Below are 17,301 nucleotides of genomic sequence, written 5' to 3'. Positions count from 1 at the left end.
GCTCACAGAGTATTTCTGGAGCTCTTGCAGTACAGGTGATGTGCTGCTCAGTGCCATCTCTCCATGGCTGGTGCAGATGAGGTAGGTTTCCACATGAAAGCCCACCTCTGTTTTTATCCTTTGTGCCACCAACAAAACAAAACTAATCAGCATTTCCCTTTGGTGACTTCAGGACCGTGGGAATGAGCGTGTTCCAGGCTGCAGTCCTCACCATTAACCTTTCATTCTGACTTGTTGCTATGCAGCACACTGCTACCAGTGTGAGAAAAACGCCTGACATTTTCACTACACGCAGTGTAACTCAGGCCATCAAGTATTTTTCTTGAGTTTGTCTTTTCATCTACCTCCTGGGTATTGTTTTGTGAGAGATGCACGTGGAGTAAAATTTGGAGTTGTTTTCTCTTGGGAATGAGTAGCTAAAAGTTGGCCACTCGTTTTTTTTCATTTCCTCCTCTTTTTGTGCTGTTCATGTTGTTCAGTTGGCTTGGGAAGAGAAGCCTTTTTATGGCTACTGATGACTGGAGCCCCGTGCAATCAATTAGATTAGTGCTTATTTTCTCCCAGAAGAGCAAGAAGGGGGTGACTCCTTCCCTGCTTTTGTGTGGTGGGCGTGGGGCTCTGCCAGCCCTGCTCAAAATGACTTCAGCTCTCCCTCGGGGCTGTGGCTGCTGTGCCAGGAAAGGAACTGAAAAGCTCCAGTGTTCCCTGCAGCCCATGTGGGAGCCAGGCTGCTGGATGGGATTTCCAGGCAGGAACAATTCTTTCCCATCACTGCTGCCCTTGAGGAGTGCTGGATGTGCCCAGGGAGGTGGCTGCCAGGTGGGACCAGAGTGATGCTCTGGGCACTGTCTGTCCTGCCAGCTCCTGATACAACTGAGTCACTGGGAGGGCTCCCTGCAGCTCCTTTTGGTGCTGCTAGTGGGAAATCTGACACTGTTTATGATTCAAAAGGAAAAGAGGGAATTTCTCTCAATTGTTCCTTTAGCAATAATAGATTGTTTTGTTGGTGTTTTTTTTTTTTTTACCCAGTATAGTTGTGATCTTGTGGGGTGTGAAGTTGGACTGGGGTGGATGCTGTCCCAAAATACAGCTTGTTTCAGACAGAGTTTTAGGGATCTTTCATAAAGGTTGTTCATTCCTGCACTGTCCTGGGCTGTGGTGCAAGGAAGGGGGATATCTCAGATGTGGATAGCACCCTCATTTGTGCTCATACCTCATTTTGGTGAGACTGCCTAAGAAAAAAAAAATACTTCAGTGATGAAGAGGTTGTTGGGGAAAGGCAAAGCAAGAAATGGAATAGCCTGATTTTTTTCATCCCCTCTGCATTTTCACCCATGCATTTTGTCCAGCGTTGTTTCAGCAGTGATTACACTGATTTCAGTGGACGTATGACTTACTTCAGTTCAGCTCTTCCTCCTCCTCCTCCTCCTTCCTGGACGCACGGTGAATCTGTAATCATGTGTTTACACTCTGTATGTTCCCCAGTTGCCTTGGCAATGGCTGTGGTGACTCAGAGCGTTATTTGACCTCGGAGGGATTAGCCATGAACAGCACACAGTGTGTGTGAGACCAGCCCTTGTTCAAACACCCAGCCCGGGCACTTAGCAAGTGTTCTGCAAGGAAACTCCTGCAAACAGCTTTTAGCCAAAATCTCACCTTTTACTTCCAGCTCTGAGCATCTTTCATTTGTTCCTGTGATGGAAGGAGTGTTGCACATCCCTGTGAGCACAGCAGCTCCTGGGGACAGCTCAGGTGCACTGAGGAAGGGCTGATTCACTCAGGAGCCTCTCTGCCTTTTCTGAACCTCCTCTGCATCCCTTCTGGACTCCAAGGCTCTTCCCTCATTCTTGCCCCACATCCTCAAAATTTCATCTGGTCCCCAGGAGACTTCAGATGAAATCCATTAGTAGCTGGGGTGAAAGGGGTGATGTAATTCTGTTCAAGCTTGAAAACAAGCCCACATTTGTAATTTTTGTTTCTTGAGATTTTCAGTAGGTTTCTTGATGTACAGAAGTGTAAAAGACAGAGAAATTATTTCATTATGTTTGCTGCCAAAATTAATCAGAATGTTTTAGAAAAGCTTTCAAATAAAATCACATTTGAAAAGAAATCTTAACAACATAAAGTTGTTTTAGGTGAAAAATTAGAGAAAATGGAATGGAAATATAAGCTGTCAAAATAGCCCATAAATTTTCATTGTATGTGAAAATTCTCTATATCCTGAAAGACTTTACCTAAATAAAAGCTTATCACTGCAGAATTAAATGACTCCTGCATCTTATATCATTACTGGAGCAATCTGCTTCTTTCCTATGCTTTTTTTATCATCAGCCTTAAACACTGAATGTATATATAGTCCATAATACTGTTCAAATGTGAGCTTTTATTTCTGTACAGAGTAAAAGAAAGGACTTCTGATTGTAATTTTATAGTAGCAGCTTTATTGTACCTGAAGATGTGGATAAATACAGATTAATCACTTCTTCAAATTAGAGAATACTTACTTGTATTTATGTTCTTGCTCTGAAGAATGGGATGGATTATTTATCCTGCTCTGCTCTTGGCTGTGTTAATTTAGGAAAGGTAATTTCCCCTTGTAAGAAGCAGATCCTCATCTGAGCTGATCAGTCATAACTTGAAGTGTCAAAATTAGCTACTGAGATTCAAGAATTAGCCAGGAGATTATATTTTGTTGCTTTCAGTACCTCTTTTGCCAGCCTAAGGACACACCAGGTTACATCATCCAAGCAAGCTTTTGTTTGTCTCAGTGAAAAGCTACCAAAACCTCATTTAACTGTTGGCTTTACTGTCACTGTTACAGTTCTTCTATTTCTAATTAATCTGGTTGAAATTCTCCCTCATGGAAGCAGTTTTCCTCAGTACCAGAGGCACTGTATAGAACAATTTCAAGCATAGTTGTATCAGACACAGCTTTAAGTGGCAGGTGGAGGTGTAATGGCACTGGTACTGCTCCAGTGGGGATCTCAGTGCAAAATCTTGGTCTCTGGAGTTTGGGTGTTAAGAAAGCATCAAAAGTCTGAGCAGGAAGGAAGTAGAGACATGATACCATCTCTGCTGCTCTGGTTAGCTGTGGTTGGTTGCTGAATTTGTACTCTTGGGGCTGGATATGTCCTCTTAGGTCACAGATGCTTGTCCTCCTGGTGTTGGTCATTAACTGAGCTTTTCAGCAAGCCCTTATTCCTACAGCAGCTGAGATTGCCCTAATCTCAATGCATTTTTTTCTTTCTACCATCTCTGCAGGGTAGGGAGGGTAACTGAGGCCAAGCAGATTGCATGTGGTAGTGAAGGAAATCTGTGCAAAGCAGGGAAGTGAAACATTCATTGCAAGACAGCAGCCTCCTCTCTTGTTTCTCTGCTAGAGCAGCTTTTTTCCCCACTGGGAAAAAACCCAACCCAATAATAAAAATCCTCAAATCACAATCTGGCAAACAAACCAGCAGAAGAAGGAATGACCTCATCACCGTCCACACAAGTCAAAAGTCCCAACCACAGCTTGCCGTAGCCAGTGGAGGCCTCTGAGCATTGGGAACTTTTGGGGAGATCTGGGGGAATTTTCTTGCAGGAGCTGCTGTGCTGGGAGCTCCACTATTTATGTGGTGCATTTATTGCAAAAGTTTGCATGCCATCCCCATAGCAGCTGTATGGTTGGACATGCATTTTGCTTTGCATTTAACCACTGGTGTTCTGGAAAGTGTGGGAGACACGGGGAAATTGAAATGAAATTTCAAACAGAGAGAGACAGTCCAGAAATCCAGAGCTGCTGCAGCTCCTGATCAAATAAGTGAAGGGTAAGAAACACCCTGTCTGTGAGCCAGGTCACCAAAACAAGAAGTAAATTTTGTGGGATGTAATTGCCTTGGTGAGTACTGTTGCAATGTGCTGTATCACTCTGAGCTGTGATAATACAAAAATCACTTTCCTCGTGTTTGTTGAACTCGTAAGGGATTCTTGTGTGGGTTTCAAAGGGGAGGAGAATCAAAACTGGATGTAGAAAAAGGGTCTGAGAGACTGTCTGTCTGCTGGTAGCTGCCTGCCAGCAGTTTCCACAGGGCTGACACATTCCCGTTGACTCACTCTCAGCTTTCTCTCCATCCTTAAGCTAAGCAGAGAAGCAGCTTCAGTCTTTAACTTGTTCTTAATTCCATAGCTCCCAGAGTTGCTGTTTTAGGGTTTTTTTTCTCCTTACTTTCTTTCTGCTAGTTAAAAGGATAGACAAAAATTAATTTCACTTAGCTTGGGAATACCTTCATTTCAAACTTTTCTTTTACTGTGAAATCCTTTACATATGGTGATGCTTTATTCATTTCTACCACAGACTGTGTTTTCCCCTAAGAAACAACTCTTCATACAAAAAGCTGTATTTCATGAATTACAATCTTTGTACTGGTAGACCAGAAGGGTAAACAAGTTGCATAAGAAATGGCCACTTGGCAATACCACTTGTGGATTTGAAAATACTCTTAATTATAAAACAAAAAAGCTCCTTAAAATAGACTAAACCAGCATAGCCAAGAAGACTTTTTGCAGTTCATCCTCTTTGGTGTATTTAATTGCTTGAGGCAGTGTAATTAAAAGGAAGTGATGCCAGTACTAGATGACATCAGTCACAGGAAAAAGTGATTGAATCTGTGTTGAAATTATTTAAGATGTGATGTGTGGGGTCTTACACTTCCCTAGGTTTTTAGGGCATCTGCCATGTGTAAAGGCCTTTAAAAAAATCTTCACCCACTCTTCAATCTCTCTTTCACCTTTCCAGTGAAAGATTTGAAAGGAAAAGCAGAGGCTCCTGTCCAATGCTGGTGCTCTGCCTGTATTTCACAAGGCTTCCTGTGTTGCAAGAGTGAATACAGTAACTGTGTACATTTCACAAATGCACTTCAAAGACGGGCTCTGATTTTCAGAATTAGAACTCAGGGGTTCTGAAGCAGAAAAGAAGCACTTTTTGGATGGTCACAGGAGATCCCTTGGCTTCCTTTTCCATAAGCAATCAGATGGCAGCATCTCTTGCATGCATCTTGGATGCAAATCTGAGATGCTTCATGGGGTTCACAGCATTTGTTGTCTGGTTTTCCTGTCCTTAAATCTCCCTTTAAGACCTCTTTCAACCCAGCTCCACCATGGTGACTTGGAGGATGCAGTTAGTCTTTAGTCACCTACCAAGCAAACCCAAACGTGTCCTTCCAGCAGGGCTTTAAATAGCTGCCCAGCCTGGGGGCCCATTGTTTGATAGCTCCAGTGTGAATTCTGAAAATAGGAGGTTTTGACAGGATTTCCACTTTTGGAGGAGTAGGAAATGAAATCATCTTTTAATAAAGCTCTGTTTAGGGGTGTTGTGTCTCCATGTAAGGCCTTGTAAAACAAGAAGCCAAAAGAGTTGTGCTGCTGCCCTTTTAACTGCACCCCAGATCACAGGCACAGGTAGCAATTTGATGGACAGGTCTGAGCTGTACATTAATTTATCTGCTAATGACTTTTAGCTGAGAAATCCCCCCCCTGTTCTCATACTCATTGATCTGCATCACTACCATGTAGAGGAAGCAGTGCTATCATGCTGATACATCTCATCTCTTCAGGAATAAGAGCAGACAGACCAGAGCACCATGTCTTCATTTCTCATTCTCATCTTTACCCCAGAGCAAGCTTCATTAAGTGTCCCCATTCATTCCCAGTAAGGAACTCTTCAGTTGAAGAGCTGTTATCTCATTTAAAATTATTTTTAAAGGGTGTTTGAATGTATAGAAGCAGAATTAGTTGCTGTATCCATCCCTGCATAGATAGAAATAGTTTTTTAATTTCTATATTTTTCCTGCAATATGTTGGTATTTCTCAAAACAGCTCCAGGTCAATAATTGTTTCTAAGCTGGATTTAAAGTAACTGAGGAGCAAAAGGACAAATGATATAAAATGCAATGTTGCTGGAGTTAAGGGATGGATCAGTTGACTTTTATCACAGACAGCATACAAATGGCCACATTTGACACTGTGGCAAAAAAATAAGAGTCAAAAAAGGAAGTGTAACCAGGCAGTCTGAGATGGCAGCTAGAGAGAAACACTTAAGTTTGTGAGGAGAGTTAAAACTTGAACAAGGATACTGCTGGATGGTACAAGCATGACAGAAATTGAGTATTTCATCAATTCTGTTGTTATTTGGCCAAAGGCCCTGATTTCTGGAGAAGACTGAAGGCAATCAGAAGGGTTGCTGGGCAGTATTGTGCCCCTGATGGCTTGTAAAGCATGGAGATTTTTCATCCCTTCTCTGAGGTGCTCTTATCTGTGTGATTTATTCAGTTACATGTGTTTTCAGCCTATGGAAATGCAAACCTTTGTCAATGGGCTCATTGCTCTTCCTGACTGTTGTGGTTTAACCCCAACCAGCAGCTCTGCCCCACACAGCTGCCTCTTGTGCCATGGGGAAGAGAATTGGAAGAGCAAAAGTGAGAAAACTTCAGAGCTGAGATAAAGCCAGGTTAATGGATAAAGCAAAAGCCACATGCAAACAAAGCAAAACAAGGGATTAGGCCACTACTTTCCATAGGGATGCAGGTGTTCAACCATCCTCAGGGCAGCAGGGCTCCATCACATGTAGGGAAAGTTTCCTCCCTCTTTCCCCAGCTCTGTACACTGACATTGGGATATCCCTCGGGTCACCTGGGGTCAGCTGTCCTGGCTGTGTCCCCTCCTAGCTCCTTGTGCCCCAATCCTGCTCACTGGTGGGATGGGTGAGAAGGAGAAAAGGCCTTGGGTCTGTGGAAGCAATGCTCAGCAAGAAGGAAAATATGCCTGGTTTATCAAAACTGTTTCCAGCACAAATCCAAAGCAGCCCCATGCTAGCTACTGCAAAGAAAATTAACTCTGTTCCACCAGAATACCAAAACCAACCCACTGACACAACCAGAGTTTTTTCTTTTTCCCCTTCAATGCTGGACATTTTTCTGTTCCACATCTAGGCAGGTGTGTGAGGGGGTTTCAGCAGTCCATAGTGGATGGACAGAGGTGATGGCACCACCCTGATGGCTGATAACTGCATAACTTGGTGCTTAACCCATAGTAGGAGAAAGCCCTGGTGTCTGCCAGAGGGAGCAGAAAGCTGAGGCACATGAGCAATACTGGCTGTTCTGGCACTGCCTGGAGCTCTGTGTGACTGTGAACAAATTACTTTACCTCTTGAAAACAGATTTGGTTTTGCAGTGATAACTATGTACCTCCTGAGAGTGCCAGAAAGCTCAGCTCCCTTCTGGTCGTGCTCTGGGACAAGGGCTGTACAAGTTCAGGTATTAGTCCAGGCCATTGGATCTTTGATGTGGTGAGAAGTGTTGCCCCACTGATGGTTCCTTCAGAAGGTTCCTGTACTGGGGACATGTTTGCTCACACTGTTCCAGCAGCCATTTCAAAGCAGGGGGGCAGAGACCTCTTGAGCAGTTTTTCTAGTATTGTCTGCTCTTGTTACATCCTGGCTCCCCTTTCATTTGAACTTCTTGCCAAAAGTCAGAACCTGTCCCATGTTCTTGCCCCCATGTCTGACATCTTCTTAGATGTGAGGAAGCACAACATCAAAGCACTGCAAGCTGTTGCCCTTCTGAAGAACATTCCCTGGGGTTTAGCATGATGCTTGTTTGATCCTGTTATATAAAAATGGACTGTCAGGTCTGTCATTTTTCTCTTCTAGGCTGCATATTCAATATCTGGGGAAGTTTCATTAGAATCTTTGTTGTCCACAGGTCAGGACATGGTCTTTTTATCACCTTCCCTTGTGTTGCCTTTTGCAGCTGGTGTTTAACACACGCTCAGTCCAAGGGAACTTTGTGTACATCCGTGGTGTGCTGCTTTAAGGAGACCACACGTCTTGACAGAGGTTCCTGTAGTTGTTGTCTCAATGGAGGAGCCTTTGCTGTCCCACAGCAGAGTTGTTTGGCATTGTGACAAGGAAGTGACTGTCCCAAATGGTTTCTGTGTAGCTGCTCGTGGGCTATTTTGGCTTGTTGCTTCAATCCTGAAAGTCTGCTGGCAGAGTAGTTGTATTCTAGGTTATTCTGCAGATGGGATTCTTATGGGAATAGGCAGAAAATATTCTTTAAAAATTGAATAAAAGGTTTAGCTGTCCTCATGCTATTAAGAAAGCTTTTACTGTGTTTGTTTTTTTTAAACTCTGCATTCTAGCAACCTTCCACTGCTCTGAGTTAGGGAGAACCCAGCTTGCAGGATTTGAGTCAGCTCCCATAGGCTGGCACAGTCCTCTCACAGTGTGCATGGAGATCCCTTTTGTGGAGGCTGGAAACAAAATTAATGTCTTACCTGCTCTGTGTTTGACATTCTTAGGAAGATCAGCAAAGCAAGAAGGTGTGGGGGGAGTCATGTGCAGTTCTAAATGGCCTTAAAGGCAAGTTCCCTCAAAGTTGGATCATCCTCCCCACTTCTCCCTTGAGCATTTGGGGCTTTTACTGTGAGGATGAGCAGAATCTGTGAATGGATTCCATCTGGGCAGCTGAGTACTAATACAATAATGTATTCAAATGCACATGCAGTATTTTCAAGAGCAGTAGAAGTTCTTCCTATCCCTATTCTTCAAAACAACAGAACTAGTAAATCTACTCCTTCAGCTTTCATATCATCCTATTGCTAATAGGTATCTGGTGCTGGAAGGAAAGTCTTCTCACCTTTCAGCTTCAGAGCATCCTGGTTGTATTTGGGCAGTGGCAGCAACATCCCTGTGTGTTTTCCTCCCTTTCTCCACTTGCCTTTGATACCTTTCCAGCTGCATTTGCTCTCCTTAGGAAGCCACAGCCTCATCTCTGACAATTTTGGTGTTACCCGCAGTGTCCTAATAGCAGTTTTGACCTTTCAATTAACTTCAGGATTGCCTCTTTCAGAAGACAAAATCTGTACAGATGCCAGAAGCCTCAGAACAGATTTGTGAGGTTGGCTGCAAGACCATGAAGATTAGGGACATATTTTCCCTTTTGTCAGGGAAATCAACAGCAAAAGGCCCCAACAGAAGAAGGAAACTTTCCCACTGACCACAAATAGGGGTTTAAATTGAATTTTCAAGGCTTTAAAAATAAATTGTCATTTTGTATTTAATTAATCAGGGTTTTGTGAATGTGGTAGTATGTTGAGGTCATGGGCAAAAAAAAGCTTTTCCAGTAATTAGTGCAGGGTCCATGCTGTTCTGGCAAAAACAGCCATGACGTCAGTCTGAGGCTGGAACAAGAAACTGTACCACACAGTGAACTTGAAACACAAACCTTATTATTGAAGGGGCATGTCTGACAACTACAAGTTCTGGTTGTGTTGGACACATAGTATGTTTTTCCTTTTAAAATTCCCAAAAGGTGTTTGGTTTGGTTTGCTGTTTAGGTTTTTTTTCTCCTCAAGTTTCTGAGTCAATGAAATTGCTGCCATGCCTCCTTTCTCCTGTTTCCCTGCCTTAAATAAATAATGAAATTACCAGACTTCCAACCCTCTTGTTTTGTAAATATGGAAAGTGGCCATTTCCATGTTTTTATTTAGCAGAAGCAGCTTAGTTTTTAGTTTTGTTATGTGAACTCAAATGCGAGGGGCAGGTGCAGCAGTGAGCACACACAGGACATGCCCAGGCAGGTCTTGCTCTAGTGGCCATGTAGACCTTTGTTTTAGGTGAAATTTCAATGTTTTCAGTGCAAACCAAGTATTGAGACAGCATTTGGAGTATGTAGTTTTGCAGCACTCAGATTCTAGTTTCTGATGAGTTACTGGAGTCCTGTGGAGCTGCAGAAGAAAAATTTGTCCATATAACCTGGCTTTAGGTATGTTAGCAAAGTCTTTTACTTGAATTACTTAAAACTTGTCAGATTGCTTGTTGCTGTATATAAATAGCCTGGGTGGCTTATAGTTCTTAGCTTATACTGGGACAGAGAAGAGTTTTACATCTTTTCCTTTTAAAATCTATAAGAAATACTTATCTCTGATGATGCATATAAATTCCAAAGACAACATTATTTTAGAGTTGTGACCCTCAGTAAGTTGGTCTTATTTGATTTAATGCAAAGAGTGCGTGTGTGTCAAAGGATTTGCTCAGTTGTGTTTCCTAAGCCCATGCAATTTTCCTTTTTTTTTACCATATGTCTGAATTTTGTTTTGCAGGCCATGACTGCTGTGAGACAGTGAAGGTGGCACTTTGTGCCTCTAGAGAAGGTCACCCCGTTCTGGTTGTGGCAGAGGAGAGTTTCCAGTTTGTCCAGGATGAAGCCTACGATGCCGCCCAGTTTCTGGCCACCTGTGCTGGCAACCAGCAGGCGCTGAATTTCACACGGTTCTTGGACAGGTCACGGCCACCAGCTGCAGACGTGGACTTCTTGGATGAGAAAGTGGCCTTGGCATTTCGACACCTGAAGCTGCCGGCAGAATGGAACGTGCTGGGAGCAGACCAGTCCCTGAGCGGTGAGGATTGTGGGGCGCAGTGGGATTTGCAGGTTGGGAGGGAGGTGAAAAGCCTGGGAGAAAGGATTCTTGCCGTGGGAGACTGCCATGTACCTTCTCTATGCTCAGAGAGGGGATGTGGTGTCCATCCACATCCCATATCTTACCCTTCAGCCTCCTTAATATATGTAAGGTATATAAAATATACCTTACATAGATATAAAAAGATATTATTTTATATCAAATATATAAAATATACCTTACATTGATATAAAAATATCTTATATAAAATATATATATTTTTATAGAATTAAAATTACTATAAATTAATTATAAAATTATATTAATTATATAAATTTTATATAATATAAAATTCTATAAATAATATAAATTTATTATAGAATTATAATAAACATATAGAATTTTTATATAATCAGATTTATAATTAGATATTTATAATAAGATATATATAATTCTATTTTATGTAAAATATATAAAATATAATTTCTATAAAATATGTTATATATAATATTTATATGTAAAATATCATATATATATATATAGTATATGTAATCAAAAGTCATGATTTTTCCTGCTCATCTCTTAAGAAATAGCATGAGCTGACAGTCAGTATTTTCACATAATAGCCTGAAAATGGCTTTTTGTGTGTGTAACAATGGCATGTGTATCAGCATAGTTCTGTATGCTGATAGAACCCTGTGTGTAGAATATCTGATGCTCCTGGAAATATCCTTGTGCCAGGAATTTGGCATGTGTAGTAAATGTTGGTTTTATAGCACAGGTGCAAAATGACTGTGACATGAAAAATACATGTGATTTTTCTTGGAAAACTTGAGGCTCTGGCCCTGAGGGTTTATATCATATCCCTGGTTGCACATAGGATGGGTTAACACTGCAGTTCCCCAAAATAAACCTGGACAATTTTGCAAATAAGGGAAGAGTGGGAAAACTTGACCTTTAACCACAGCAGTGAAGGCTACTGAGAGCTTATAAATAAATCCCAAGGCTGGCCCAAGGTCTCTGGTGGCTGCTGAAGCAGAAGTGCTGAGGTGTTCAGAGTGCTGTGGTGTGTCTGTGTCCTTGGAGTTCTGCCTCTTTTGTCACAAGGGGGCAAAAGGAAACACACGTGGGACCAGGAGACTACTTCCAGTATGTACAAATCATTGCTGTAAATTTCCAGGGTATTTTGGCAAACAGTTTCACTTCAGGAATGTGACTCTGAGGCATCTATTATCTTTTATAAGATGCAGTGGCACAAACACTTGAATAGGGCTGGGATGTGACTTGCTCAGTTCTGCTCACTGCAACAGGGTTTTCCACAGCAGATTTTCTTGCTTTGTTTTTCTCCAGCTTGCTGACTGCTTTTGTAAAGCTCAATACAAGGACAGACAATTCCCTTGTTAGCAGACATTAAAATATTTGATCATATTTAATGGCTCCTTGATAGAAATTCAGCAGCTGTCATACATTTACAAGGAGATAACACTTCTTTTCCTCTGTGTGTAAGTGACTGATGTTTCTTTCTGCATTTGAAAAGTGTTGTGATAATGCAGACATTTCTGGTTTAAGTGATATAAATCATTGTGACTACACAGTGATCTTAACAAAAAACTTTGAAACTCTGAATTGTTGCTGATTTTGCAGGAAGGCTGAGATCTGGGTTTTTCTTTTAATTTGATTATTCTTTGGAAAATCAGCACTTAGGGAAACCAGGCCATAAGATTTACATTGGTTTGCTCAGTATGTGCTTGTGTATCTGGAAGTTGTGGTTATGCAGAACTCTGTATGTTATAGACTTGTGGAGCATCCACAGTGAGAAGGGGAGCTCTGTAGTGCCAAATTCTGTAACTCTTGAGTGTTTTGGCATCTTGTGGTGAGGTGTGTGTAGACTGAAATGAATAAATATAATGTCACTAAATGCAAATTTAATTTGAGAATATTAGTGCTGTAAAATACGTTCCTTTTTGTTAGAGGCCGAGTTATCTGGTAGATTTTATGCAGGGAGATATTTACACATGGGCAATTTGGGGGAATTTTTGTGATTGTGACAGGTAGGATTTGCATACAGAAGCATCCTTTTGGTCATGAAACTCTGCGGGGTGGAAGAGATGTCCCTGGTTTATGATGGAGCGCCAGATTAGAAAAACCTCAGTGCTAAAATATAGCACCCTTCTACTGGTGCTTGTGTGTTAATTTGTGTGTGGGAGAGAGAAAAGCACTGCAGAGATTGCACTGTAGGAGTGTTTGAACAATTAGGCACATTCTGGCCAGTGCCTGCAGTGGGGACACCCTGTCCTGCCCTGCTTCACTACCTATGAACAGCTACTGCAATTCATGCTTCACATTTCCCTAAATGTCAGCACCAGATAACTTCAAATAACCTTCTCGAAGGAGAAAATACTATAGAAAAGAGAACAAAAGAAAATGTCAGATCCCTTCTTGAAAGATGTTTAGTGCTGCCTCTGAGCTGGCACGTCTCTATGGGCTCTTGTGGGCTGGAAACAAAACGCTGCTGTTCAGCAAAACCTCTGAAGGCAGGAGCGAGCTGGGAGCCTCCAAGTGCCACAGCCTGATGGGGAAACTGCTGCTCAGAGGAGGCTGCTGTTGTCAAACACGCTCAAAGGTCGATTTTCAAAGGCCTGAAGCAGGAGTCTAACTTTTGCAAAAGTTAGGAAGTAATGGCTTTCTGCAGGCAGAAGCTGGGTGCAAGATCTACCGCTGAGCACAAATCCAGGCTGAATTTTGAGGAAGGGGTGGCTTTGTGTGGAGGCTTTTGCCTGCAGCCAGCCCTGGCCAGGCTTTGAGCAGAGGGCCCGGAGTTCAGTGCTGTCTCCCCAGAGGGCAGAGAGGCTGCTGGAAGTTTCATCACCCACCTCAGCCTCCCTGAGCTGCACAGCTGGGGATGGGAGCACCCAGGATAGCTGACATCAGAGGTGCTTGGCCTCCATTCTCTTACTGGGACTGGCAGAGAGTACTCAGCATTTGGTAGAATGAACTGAGAAGCAGAAAAGAGCCTGGGACAGTGTGTGGCTGGGGAAGAGCACAGTGCTTGAGACACAGCTGTGCTCTTCACCAATCATACGCTGTCCCTCCACAGCAAGCAATTCCTGAGCCCTGCTCTTAGTTATCTATCTGTATGAGCTCCAATGGCATCCACAATTTCAGAATATCCATAATTAAGGATTAGTCTTGTTACTGTGGTATTCCAAACACAGCATTTCTTTCAGGTGCCATATAATCATGGCTGTCTTAATAATTACAAGTGCACTGTAACTTTCTAAAGAACATAGTTGTTACTGCTGTCAAAAGTGGGGCTATTTACTGTTCTCAGTGGCATTTAAAGGCAGCTATTTAAATGGAACAGATTGTTACACTTTATGTCTAGAAATCAAAATTTAATATGTATCCTGAGGATGTATGCAATGTAAATACAGGACTGTGATGTTCTATTTTAAATTACTGAAGAGAAAATAAGCTAACTAGAAAACCACAACTGAATATTTTGAGGTATGAGTAATGATTATGGCTTGTTTATGTTGCAGTGGGGTAAAAAAAAAGTAGAAAAAAAATAGGGAGGATCTGAGGCTCAGGTATGAAAAGCTTAGAGAGCTTGATTGTATCACTAGTAAACAGATCACTTTCAAAATAACTTGGGAAGTGATATTCTGACAAAACCTTTGAGCAAACAGTCTTTCCATTTTGCGTATTAAAAGTGAGTGGTGAAACCCAGAGCTGTGATTGATGTTTGGTTGTGTGAGCTTTCTGAGGTGATGCTTCAGGAGCTGGTTGATGTTGGCAGAAGTTTGCTGTGATCACCATGATATGGAGCAATTCCCCTGGGAGTGTAAGGACTGCTGTGAGATAGTGAGCCAGGTTTTCAAGGAGATAACCAGGAGACCATCAGATTAGATAGAACACTTAACTGATTGCAGTTACTGATATGTTGAATATGTAGAGCTTCCCAGAAGTGCTCTGGGACAAATGCGGTCCTTCAGTAAGAACTGTTTGTGAAATTAAACTCCATGACCTCACCAGGTGGGAGGTGAGTAAAGAGGGAGAATCTCTGCCCTGGTTTGAAATAGTCTGAATGATTATGGGTTTAATAGCTTTATGTACAAAACCAGTAGGATTTCAATGTACAGGACAACGTGAGTCTCACCAGGAATACAGATTGTGAATTGTGGTTTGTTTTTTTTTTGGTTTTTTTTTTTGCATGAAAGGAGAATGTCACAAAAAAAAAAAAAAATCTAATTTTAAACAAAAAATCCTAAAAAACCTTTTAAAAACTTTCAGAATTTGATTACTAGTACCTAGTCTTTTTTCCCATGGGAGGATACTAAAGTTATGCTACTGATGGTGTATTTCAGACATGAAGCTTTAATCTGTTCATCTGCTGCACTCTTGTTATAGTTTCTCTTGGAACCCTTTCAATGTAATGATTACAGGTGTTCTTTTGGTTGGGTTTCATATCCTTTCCAGTCTGCTGCTCAGCTTCTGTGCTCTCTGATAAAGGATGGTATGGTATAAATCAACATGATCTGTTCAGTGCCAACAGCACAAAGTGCTCTGTTCAGCAGCAGTCCTTGATAAGATGTAAAAAGCCTTTTCCATACCTAAATTTAGTGCCCTCTGCAGTGGAAAATGGGAAGCAGAAAGCAGTTCTTGTTCAGACAGCATCAGAAATGTGCTGCTCAAAACTGAGATGTATCCTTTATTCTGTGGCTGCGAAATTGTTGGCATGAGAATATTCCTGTTCCCTTTGATATTAGCAGGAATGGGGACATGGAGATCTTTTGGTGTGCTTTGAAAGATTTCTTGTTTATGGGATTAAGAAAGGAGTTACCCACACATCTTTTTATTAAGTGAGCTCATAACTCCAAACACAACATCTTTGCCTTGACCCTTCTGCAGGGCAGTTGTCTGCTGGAGCCTTCCTTCCTCTAGGACCTCAGTGTGAGGTGGCAGCTTCGTTCTGGGATTCTTTACCCTTGCTTCTCAAGGACTGATCTGAGCAGTGAGAACATTTCCAGCAGAAAGCAAGATTTTGGGGCCAGATGTGATAGTAGATTTCCAAATTGCTGAGCGTACATGAGTTTGGGTGAGAACCAAGTAAAGGTCATGAGCACAGGAAGACAAAGCAATGCTAGCCCATACCGTGGCTGGCTCATGAGATGTCTCAGGGCATGGAGCATAAACTGAGCATTAGGTATAGGCTAGTCTATCTGGAGAGTTATTTTAAAAAAGGAACAGTAATTTTTGTGGGTTTTTTGTTATTTAATCAGGTTTAAAATGAAAGTTTTTACTTAGTGTTCTTGGGCATGTCATAGCCAAAGTTTTTTTTTTCCCCTTCAGTGCTTATTTGTTTTGTGCTAATAGTACCTTAAACTTTAATCCTTTACTATTAGCAAAGTACATATGACAGTCTTCTATGGAAATTTGGTCCTCAGTTGTGCAGATAAACTGTCTGTTCATGTATCACAGCAGAAAACAATTACACAGAAATAATATATTCAAAGTCTTGTGTTTTGCCAGCTGGACTAGAGTACCCTGCCATTATGGGGCAATAATCATATGTTTCAACTCTTGCCTATTACTAGGAAACGAGAAAGGAACAAAACAATCTTGGCCTTTTCAGTATCGTGTGTCTTGTATTTCCACAATTTCCTAATTACCAGGAGCTTCTTGTTGACATTCAAACGACAGGCATTTTAAGACAAGGAGCTCTTGCTTGGTATGTGGTAGGAGAAGGGGCTCTGGCGTTTGCATGTTAAATGTGTGGGATCTGTTTCCATCTTTCATGTGTGGTACATTTTGCACCATGACAAGATCATAAAATCATTGCCTGGATTTCCAACATTTTGTGTGACAAGCTTCATCCCTTCAAAGGTAGGAAGTCTGAAGGGATCTGTCTTCTTCCCCTCTCCATCCAGCAAAATGTCCATACTTGATGCAGACCAGCTCTTGTCTAGTTCTGAGCAACACCAGACACCAACAGATGTATTTTCATTATATATTAGTAGTTAATCCAGCCCACAGATGGCACATGCCTTTTTAACTGTCACCATGCAAGTTTTGCACACTCCAGAACCTTCCAAAGCCATTGCCTGGGGCCCCTGCAGTTGTTGGATGTACAGCACTTTGTCTCTTTGCTGCCATCATCTGTGCCCATCTGTTAGGGTGGCCTCGTGCCAGGTTCTGTGTCAGGCAGAGCCTTCCAAAAGTGGATGGTGAGGCTGTGTGTTTAATATGCTCTGGTGGCAGCACGCCACCTCTTCTTGTACAGATCCTGTGTGCACTCTGTCACTGCCCAGAGGCATCAGGGCAGCACCACGTTCACCTCAGCTGCATCTGCAGACACCTCCAGCCACGCTCTGGAGCTGCCCTGTCCACTGATTCAGTGATAGAGGAGATTGTTTCAACAGAACAGGGAAGATTTCTCAGAAGGTGCAGTCATATCAGCAGATTGGGAGAACTAGGGAGGCATTCTGACAACTGGGAGGGGCCATTTCATCTTTGGACATATGAGACAGAGAGAAGCACCCATTTGGCTCAGGGACAAGAGGAATATCTGCCTGCATCTTGCAGAACTTGCAGTTGGCAGTGTGTATTTAGTGGTGAACCATGAGCTGGTGAGCAGAAGATGCTTGTCCCTATTGGTAATGCTCTCAGCTGCAGGAGGAGGAAGCATTTTGGTCCTGTGCAGGGATCTGTGCTTATGCTTTGCAGGTCTGCACTGCTCAGCTCTGGGGCAAGACTGTCCATTCTAGTTAGATGATTTTTCTTTTCAACAAAGCAGCCATAACGGGAGATCCCATGCGAAAACAGAACATGGTCAGACCAGTGCAACACATTCTTTATTTGGAT

General features: G+C 42.2%; 1 protein-coding gene across 1 annotated transcript in view; it reads left to right on the top strand.

Annotated features, from left to right (window-relative positions):
* Window positions 1-17,301, top strand: part of LOC135452437 (A-kinase anchor protein 13-like) — a 134,325-nt gene that overhangs the window by 75,053 nt on the left and 41,971 nt on the right. The window contains exon 6 of the mRNA XM_064722477.1: window positions 10,141-10,437. Coding sequence (XP_064578547.1) covers window positions 10,141-10,437 — 297 coding nt within the window. The remainder of the gene's footprint in view (window positions 1-10,140; window positions 10,438-17,301) is intronic.

This window comes from Zonotrichia leucophrys, chromosome 10 (genome assembly GCF_028769735.1).
Source record: "Zonotrichia leucophrys gambelii isolate GWCS_2022_RI chromosome 10, RI_Zleu_2.0, whole genome shotgun sequence".
Classification (NCBI taxonomy): Eukaryota; Metazoa; Chordata; class Aves; order Passeriformes; family Passerellidae; genus Zonotrichia; species Zonotrichia leucophrys.
Note: the sequence above shows the minus strand (reverse complement) of the source record. Positions and strands in the feature narration are given on the sequence as shown.